At 34.9% G+C, this 9,291-nt stretch overlaps 1 protein-coding gene and 1 long non-coding RNA gene across 2 annotated transcripts; both read right to left on the reverse strand.

Moving 5' to 3' along the window:
- Positions 1 to 3,575: 3,575 nt before the first annotated feature.
- Positions 3,576 to 4,352, reverse strand: LOC124441200. The gene is made up of 2 exons (XR_006946905.1): positions 3,995 to 4,352; positions 3,576 to 3,883 (listed from the first exon to the last, which is right to left on the reverse strand). It is a non-coding gene; the product is annotated as an uncharacterized LOC124441200 (long non-coding RNA).
- A 2,494-nt stretch (positions 4,353 to 6,846) lies between these two features.
- On the reverse strand, positions 6,847 to 8,903 carry LOC124441197. The gene is made up of 3 exons (XM_046991630.1): positions 8,683 to 8,903; positions 8,114 to 8,338; positions 6,847 to 7,891 (listed from the first exon to the last, which is right to left on the reverse strand). The coding sequence occupies exons 1-3, from the start codon at positions 8,804 to 8,806 to the stop codon at positions 7,632 to 7,634; spliced, it is 609 nt and encodes a 202-aa protein (XP_046847586.1). The 5' UTR covers positions 8,807 to 8,903; the 3' UTR covers positions 6,847 to 7,631.
- Positions 8,904 to 9,291: the final 388 nt, after the last annotated feature.

Below are 9,291 nucleotides of genomic sequence, written 5' to 3' on the forward strand. Positions count from 1 at the left end.
AGAAAAACATTCTCGAGGCTCGTTGTGATAAATGATCTCTAGATAATTCTTTACAAGACTAGTAAACTGCCTACTCTGTCCATTCTGTTATTCACGTAAGCAACTACTTCATGTATACATGTTTGTAGATGTAGATCGTCCAGGTTGATAGAGTTCTGAGAAAGACTGTTGATGTTGATGTTGACTGACGGTTTGATGACCTTAGCGAAAGTCAAGAGCCACCTCATTTGACTCTGAAGATGACTACCCACTAAGGTTGTCGAAACGTCAGTCAACAACAACAAAAACAGTCCTTCTCATGACTCTACCAACCTGGACGATCTACATCTACAAACATGTAACGATACTCCCGGGTTCATACCATTTACTTTAGTTCAAATCATCAGACGGTTGTAGCCCTAATCTTTCGATTTTTGCTTATTTTTACGCGAATGATAGATATGTGTACAAAATGAACACATGAAAAGCTTGAAGTTAATATCTTAAATGGTGATGGAGTAATCTGGTGTTGAAACTTGAGATATACATACTTCAGTCTAGTGCCTTCATCTGGAGTGACCTGATGTTTAAACTAGAGTTTTTATATTCTCCGGTGTAGTGTCTTCATCTCGAGTGACCAGATGTTTAAACTTAATTTCTTACATACTTCAGTCTAGTGTCTTCATCAGCAGTGATCTGATATTGAACCTTGAGTTCTTATATACTCTAGTCTAGTGTTTTCATCAGGAGTGATTTGATGTTGAAACTTGAGTTCTAACATACTTCAGTCTAGTGTCCTTATCAGGAGTGACCTGATGTTTAAACTTGAGTTCTTATATACTCCAGTCTAGTTTCTTCATCATGAGTGATCTGATGTTGAACCCTCAGTTCTTATATACTCTAGTCTCGTGTCTTCATCAGGAGTAACCTGATGTTGAAACTTAAGTTCTTATATACTCTAGTCTAGTATCTTCATCAGGAGTGATCTGATGTTGAAACTTGAGTCGTTATATATTGCAGTCTAGTGTCTTCATCAGGAGTGATCTGATGTTGAAACATGAGTCGTTATATATTGCAGTCTAGTGTCTTCATCTGGAGTGATCTGATATTTGATCTTTAGTTGATATAACTATGTAAACTCCAAAAACATTTCAGAAGACCATCAATCATTTCTCAGGAATTTTCGCATATTTCGATAATAACAACCATACCAAATGCGTGCAATTTTCCATCATTGAAATCTCTCATAAGATCTAATAAATCCTTCTCCATTTGCTTAACTTCGCTAGGATCCATAAGGAATGCACGCTGTTGTACAGGATTTGCACTTTCACCTGCATCAGTTCTCACTGCTTTTTGCTTTTCTTTGCTACCATACATTTGCAGAATATCAAGAATTGCTATAAAAACAATAACATTTACTAAAGCGAAACGTTTATCTACCAACTGCGCAAGTGCAAGAAGCTTTCTAAAAAATGTGTAAAACATAGATCAGGGGTGGGCAACATACGGCCCGCCGGCCGGGGCCGGCCCCTGAAGGGATTTTGACTGGCCCGCCGACTGTATCCGTCTATATCTGTGATTAAGATATTGAATATTATTCTTATAATAATCTAGCCCACCAATAACTTCATTTTCCGTAATCTGGCCCGTCGACTGGAGAAGTTGCCAACCCCTGACATAGATGCTCAACGCGTACGTTTCAAAAATGTTATAATAGTTTCTGTGATTTAGCTTAGAAATTTAAGGTTTTCTTTTTTACTCCATAGCACTTTTTCTTGGACTTAATTTGGAATTCTGACAATTAAGGATTTTTTGTTAATTTGGTTAATGTAAAATATTACTTCTCGTCAAGGCTTGTGCGCAGTTCAACTTCTAGTCACTAAGTTGTTCTTTGCTGATTTTATTTTGATTAGCATGATCTAGCGTGACCAAACTTTTTTCGCTGAGTTAATCTATTAAAGTTTGTTTCTTCTATTTTAAATGTCGACAGTTCCATTATCAATATTTTTTGTTCAGATAAAATGCTCGCCTTTCATTTTTAGGTGTTTGCAGAAGATCAGTACGAAATATTGAAATATGAGCAGAATAGAATTACGTGCATAAGCTAATTGAGCTTCATCAATATCAATCAATACACATCTAAAATTTACAAAGAAACTAAGCAGTGAAACTGGGTTTTCTAAACTAGGCTTAGTTCTGCTACCTATTTTTGAAGTTGCGCTAAAATAATTTTCATAAAAAAAATTTAAAAATCATAATATATAATACAGAAAGTGTTATGGGAGTGTCGTTACATGTTTGACAATGTATAGATCGTCTGAGAGGGACTGTTAGTGTTGGAGTTTACTGACGTTTAGAAAAATTTTTTTGTTAGTTGTCAGCTTTCTGCAGATTGTTTGACATATATATTTATATGTGGGTACACTGTTATTTGGGATTGGTATTTAGATGCCATCTTGTTCGTAGACATTACACCACGATCAAATACTTTCATTAATAAGAGTGATTTGATAGCTGTGATAAGTTTCTAAATTTTACACCCAATATGGTATGAGATTTGACCAAGAAACCAAATAAAAAATCGTGGAATTTTGAAGAATAGAAGTTATAAAATAAAAAACAAACAAACTGATTCTCGATTCCACAGTTTAAGGAATAAACAATAGGTTCACTTCAATGTATATTTGATTTGGATAGACAACTTAGTGTTTCTATTGGTCAGAAAATACATTTGATTAGCACCAATACGCTAATCATGTGCGTAATAAGATATGTGTTAAAGTCTAGTTCTTGCGACCTAAGCACAAGCGATAAAACAAAGCGAAGCATCTTCTCCAGCGATTGGAGGAAGTAAAAGAAAAAGGATTTTCTTTTTAATTTAATTTTGTTCTAACTTATTCTTATGTCAAGTTGCCGTGCTTATGCTTATGCTGATGCTTGCGTCATTTGCTTTATTGCTTCTCGTGAATTTTCTATTTTTACTCTTTGTTTGCCCTTATTCTTATGTCGTTAGTGAAAATCTTTGGCTGATTACATGAGACATCGTAGCCGGGATTCAGCCAAGCTTTAAATGATTTTGGCGAATGGAAACGATTCAATAGGAATAATTTCACAATATTCTGATTTAAGAATAAGGAATTACTTGTGGTGCTGAACAAACAGCTGTAATTTTTACGCTTGAAGTTTTGCCTCCTGTCAATCCCTCGAAATCCTTTTACGTCTCACTGAATCTCGGTTAACCGGGATCATGTAAACAACCCTTAATCAAAAATTTTCAATAGAGTGTGAATACTGTTTGTCCTCTAATCTGTGTCCAAGTCAATAAATATGGTAATATACCTAAACAATCTAATAATTCAGAAGTTATCTATTACATGTACATCAAAATGCTAAAACACAAGCTATACAATCTATTAAAAAGTGTTTGGGAAGATTAACTCCTTTAGGTAAGCTTTTGAAGAAAATTTTATTTGTAAGATAGCCACTAATATGAAAAATTACTGTCTTACACATAAAGTTCTCGCATTACTAAGTTTTGATGCACTAATTAGACCGAGCACGAGAGAACATTGCAAAAAGAGGTTTTCGATGAGTGAAATAGGAAAAAGTTTAGTTTATTGATACAAATCTTAGTACATGTTATTACATCTTCAATTTGTTTTACTGAGTACTGTTTATCTAATGAATATGGTAGCTATATCAATGTTAAAATTAAGTGCTTATAATTAACAGTAGACTTGCCAATTGGCATATAGGAAGGTAAATTACATTATTATTAGTTAAAAGTCTTTGCAATAGTATATTTTTTGTGAAATATATGCTCCCATGCTTCAAGGTAAGTGCTAATTTTTCTTGTGCAGTTGCTCCATGAAATTGTTGTTGCTATTTTCAGCATATTCACCTATTTTCAGTTTGATTAAAAAATATTGTCACATGTTATTTCCTTAAGACAAGCATTATATTACGTAAAAAAAAAGAACATTAGATCTGAGTTGTATTTCGAAACTATTACCTAATTCGTCGCATTTATCTTGTTTTCAACTTCCCGCTTCCAATTTTCAATTTCCCGCCTCCAATTTTTCCAACTTTCCCTCTCTTCTTCTATTTCAGCATTTGCCCTCGTATTTTCATTTTTCAATGACCTTACCTTTTCTTCTAAGAATTCATTCTTAGCTTCTAATGACCAAACACGAGCGCACAAAGCCTCATATTCAGCTCTTCCAACTACATCTGCCCACTCAATTTCCCTCAGTAGATCTGTTGCCGTGTTCATTTGCTTTGATACATTCTCTTTAATTGTCGTCATTTCCTGTGGCAATACGCTGAAACAACCCTCGATGATGGCGATTTGTGCTCGAAGAGAGTTAATTAGTTGAATGATGTACTGTGTTTTTTGCTTGAGAACATCCATTGATTCTGCCCTCTCAACTTCCTCTGAATATTGAGTAAATAAAATTATAACACTTCTCCTAATATGTTATCCATTTTTATAATTTTCCTTATTGTACAAATAAATTTTTGCTAGCTCCAAATTCATCAATTTCTAAAAGATTCTTATTTGTTTGAATTTTTTATTATGTTAAATATCATGAAACATACGGTGGCCCAGAGGTGCAATACACAAACGCAAATTCAAATACACAAACGCAAATTCAAATACACAAGCGCAAATTCAAATACACAAGCGCAAATTCAAATACACAAACGCAAATTCAAATACACAAACGCAAATTCAAATACACAAACACAAATTCAAATACACAAACGCAAATTCAAATACACAAACACAAATTCAAATACACAAACGCAAATTCAAATACACAAACACAAATATAAATACACAAACGCAAATTCAAATACACAAACACAAATTCAAATACACAAACGCAAATTCAAATACACAAACACAAATTCAAATACACAAACGCAAATTCAAATACACAAATACAAATTCAAATACACAAACGCAAATTCAAATGCACAAACACAAATTCAAATACACAAACAAATTGAATACTCAAATGCAACTCGCCATTTTCAAAACATGCTTAGTGCATCAATAACATCTGCCGTGTCGCAAATATGGAGGAAGCCATAAGATATTACTATGAGAAAAACTACAAATATAGAACTATTTTAGAGTTTTTGGAGAAGTTTCATGGCATAAAAATGTGTATGAGAACACTTAAAAGTAAATTGAACGAGTTTGGATTGGGTAAAAGGAATTATAATGCCTCTCGAGATCAGGTAAGGGAATGCATTCAGCGCGAACTAGATGGTTGTGGTCAACTGCTTGGGTATCGAGCAATGTGGCGATTGCTACAACGAAAGTACGAAATGCGTGTTCCTCGTAAATTTGTAGAATCAATCCTTCAGGAACTCGACCCTGAAGGGTCAAGATTACGCAGAGCACATCGACTTCAAAGGAGAGTATACCTGAATCCAGGGCCAAATCATTGTTGGCACGCTGACGGATATGATAAATTGAAACCTTTTGGATTCCCAATTCACGGATGCATTGACGGTTTTAGTCGACGCATCATGTGGCTTGAGATCACAAAAAGCAATAATAATCCTAATGTTATTGCAAACTTGTTTCTAAACTGTGTAAAAGAACAACAAAGCTGCCCAACAATCATAAGAACTGACAGAGGGACGGAAAATTGCGTAATGGCTACAGCTCAGAGTTTTTTACGACGCACTCACCACGATGTAATCTCTGGATTAAAGGCTCATCAATATGGCTCTTCCCATAGCAATCAAAGAATTGAAGCGTGGTGGGCTTTGCTGCGTCGATCATGGGCATCGTGGTGGATAAACTTTTTCAAAGACCTTGTGGCTAATGGGATTTTGGACACAAGTAAAAAATTGCATGTCGAATGTCTTTGGTTTTCATTTATTAATGTAATGAAACAAAGTCTTAATGACATTAAAGAATCGTGGAACAGTCATTACGTTCGTAGGTCGCGGTACCACACAGCCCACGGCATACCCAACCAGCTTTTCTTTTTGCCTGAGTCTGTCCATGCATCGGATTGCAAAAAGATCTATCTTCATCGAGACATTTTAGAAATTGAGCACCATATTAATCTACCAAATGACGACGAATCACGCACATATCAAGAATATTTTGCTTACAACTTGGCTATACTGGAATTGGGGGATCCACAGAACTGGAGAGAAAGCCTGACAGTATTTCGGAGATTGGTGGCAGAAGCTGAGTAGCAATTAAACTTTTTGTATTGAAACATCAACTACAATAATTCCAAGCAGAAACTTTTTTCTCTGGTTGAATACAATACACAGTATGTTCAAATTATTATATGGCAAGCGTCACTTCCGGAAAAATGGCGCGCTTTGATTGGCTCAGAAACATTTTACCCGTCCATTATTTTCCCGTAATCGACCATTGTCCAAAACGCGTAATTTTACAATCAAATGTAAACAAACTTCGTAAAGTAAACAGCAAAACGCAAAATAATCGGAACAAAAAACCATTTACGAATGTGACTCAAAGGAAAAACACTTGGAAAACAGTTTAACTATCCAGACGATACAGTTTGAAACGATTTATTTTTTATAAACGAAAACTAGAAAAGTGAAAGCCAACCGGTAAAAAACAGCAAGGACGAGAAAGCAAGCTTTGTTTCATGTCAAATAATGCCATATAATAAACCTTTAAACAACCTCGCTTTCTCAGTCGTTACTGAAAATATTGGACCTCTGTCTTTTGTACAAACCTCGCCCTAAGGGCTCGGTCTATACAAAAAAACTTCGGTCTGATATTTCTCCGTAAAGACCTCGCGCTCGGTTATTAAAGGCTTACCTTTTCCAAGCAAGAGTAAAAAAAATTAACAAGATTGATTTTGTATGCGAATGTCGCAGCGGATTGGAACTCCCACAATTAAGGCTAGGCTTTGGAAAAATTATTTGAGTCACAAACAAGTGCTACGATTTGTTGAGAACTATCAATGATGGAATTTTATATTGCTTATTGTTAATAGATATTGTTGAGGTCAAGCAGTATTGAGATCTCCCTAATATTAAGATGCAACGATGAAATAAACGAGGGGTCTCAACGGTCCCAAGCGAGGGAAGTTCGAACCAGTGAACGACAATTACAGCAGAGATAATGTTTATCTTTCCCGAACATAACATAAACATAACGTAGATTATCTTAGCCAAAAGTTTGAAAACGTGCATGTTAACGAATTTTACAAGTAAACGACAACTGTCATACGACTAAAAAGTAAGCCACAATAGCAGTTATACCAAGCCCATTTCAATGTCTGGTTGAGACATAATACTGCACCATTCTTCTCGAAAATCGCAGAAATTATCGTAAGTGATTGGCAACTCTATAACAGCACCACAAGTATGAAATATAGGTCTCCGAGAGGTACCAGTAAGGGAAGAGAATGCGATTTCAATTGCTTCACATAAAATAACATCAGATCCAGTTGAGATTCTTAAGAATTTAGCCAGTCCGTTTGCATCCAAACCTTTGATCCACCTTTTAAGATAACCAACAGACTCATTTTCCACAGGAGTTTTTGGATCTGCCTTAATAAGTTTGCAGACTTTCTGTGTACTAGGATGGAGCGACTCGTACATCTGAAACAGGCCGTCTGTCGACATAATGTGTGGTTTTAGCAAATGCAAGACGTCCAACCAGCAATCCGCCACGTATCGCGGTTTTTGCACAAGTTCCTTGTGAGCAATTTCAACAACCAATTCTTTCTGGAATCTATCATCTTGACATCCACACACTTCTTTAAAATATCATCTTTTTCAAAATAGTGCAGCAAGTCAGCTTTCACATTACAACGATGAATAAGCAACACTTCTCGCTCCATAACTTCATTTTCCATACTTTCTGGGACAAAAGTAGCCCCTTCAGAACTTTCACCTGCAATGTACAACACTTAATATAGTAAAGATGGGTGATAAGCCACAACATTTCTGACTGTTCTATTTTCAAATTTCATTTATCCACTTTCTTTGAATGAATTCCCAATGGTATTTTGCACCATCATCACAACACCCACTCATCATTTCATGAAATATTAATGGAACATCTTTTTCATAAAAAGACTGACAAGTACAAGTAGACTATATAGTACTCACAAACCTTGGAAAGTATTCATCTCAAAAGCATCACAATTTTGGAAGTTCTCTAGTGCATGTTGTGTTAAAGTTGCATCATCAATAGATGACAGTCCAACCAAAGTTGTGGAATGTGATTCTTCTCCAAGCTGTGGTTCTGTGCACAATGATTCATTTTGAGTCTTTGTTAGGCTGATTTCTTCCAAATCTAATTGCTCTTCCACAACATCATCAACTAATTCATTAGCAACTACAAAACAAATATCAGTATTTTTATCAAATATGTAATTTATTTAAATAAAAGATTGTCGCATAACACACTTTTGCTGATTTCCTCATGCACTCATATTGGGATCACTTTACACAGTATTAATGTGTAATATTTAATATTAGCTCCTCATAAAGTAAGTGTTTAATTTTATTTGTATCATGATAGTTTCATTAAATTAACCAAATGGGGCAAAAATTATTATATACTTGACCTTACAGAATAACTTTGATTATTAAATGCTCATAATTAAGTATTAATCAACATTAATAAATTGCCTATACATTAACAAAGTGTTTTTAATAATCAATAGAAAACCTCCTCACTTTCATAATCCAAAGTCTTGCAAACATACAAATTGACACGACTGTATGGCCTGCCAAGGGACTCCTTGTACTTTTCTACAGAAAATGTTTCTGTTGTGCCTGGTAAAAATAAAACTAACTCCATATCTGGGTACAACAAAACCCATTCGGAACTTTCATCACGGAGTTGCTTATTGTGAGCCAGTTGCTTCTCCACCCCAGCAGTTTTTACCACAACATGAGAATCACATTTTTACATCAATAGGAAGAAGTGAGCCTCGCAATTTTCAAATGATTCCCATCTAGCTCAATAATTCCAATGTTTATCTGTGGTGGAAAAATATCCAGTTACTAGGTGTTCATGACCTGCCATCACAAAATATGTGATGAAGAATGAAAAAATAATTAGACATTTTAATGGCAAAAACCATTCCATCCTTCTCCATGAAAACTTGAGCCTGATTTTTTAAAGCATGCAACAAAAGTATTATTGTGTTGATTCAAATGACTGCAAAAAAAACAAATTTCTTATGGCAGGCATTTTATATTTCAGCTTAAATAGGTGGAAATTACATAACTAATATCTATATAAAAACAAGCATTGAATATAATTATTCACTACCATCACCC

Source organism: Xenia sp. Carnegie-2017, unplaced genomic scaffold, assembly GCF_021976095.1.
Source record: "Xenia sp. Carnegie-2017 unplaced genomic scaffold, XeniaSp_v1 HiC_scaffold_20, whole genome shotgun sequence".
Lineage (NCBI taxonomy): Eukaryota > Metazoa > Cnidaria > Anthozoa > Malacalcyonacea > Xeniidae > Xenia > Xenia sp. Carnegie-2017.

What these genes read in the sequence shown, in the direction of transcription:
- LOC124441197 (XM_046991630.1), bottom strand. Translation starts at nt 8,806, where the DNA reads ATGGAGTTAGTTTTATTTTTACCAGGCACAACAGAAACATTTTCTGTA. An exon ending in CAAGACTTTGGATTATGAAA is followed by an intron (nt 8,339 to 8,682) that starts GTGAGGAGGTTT and finishes TTTGTTTTGTAG; the next exon opens with TTGCTAATGAATTAGTTGAT. An exon ending in TGAGATGAATACTTTCCAAG is followed by an intron (nt 7,892 to 8,113) that starts GTTTGTGAGTAC and finishes TGTACATTGCAG; the next exon opens with GTGAAAGTTCTGAAGGGGCT.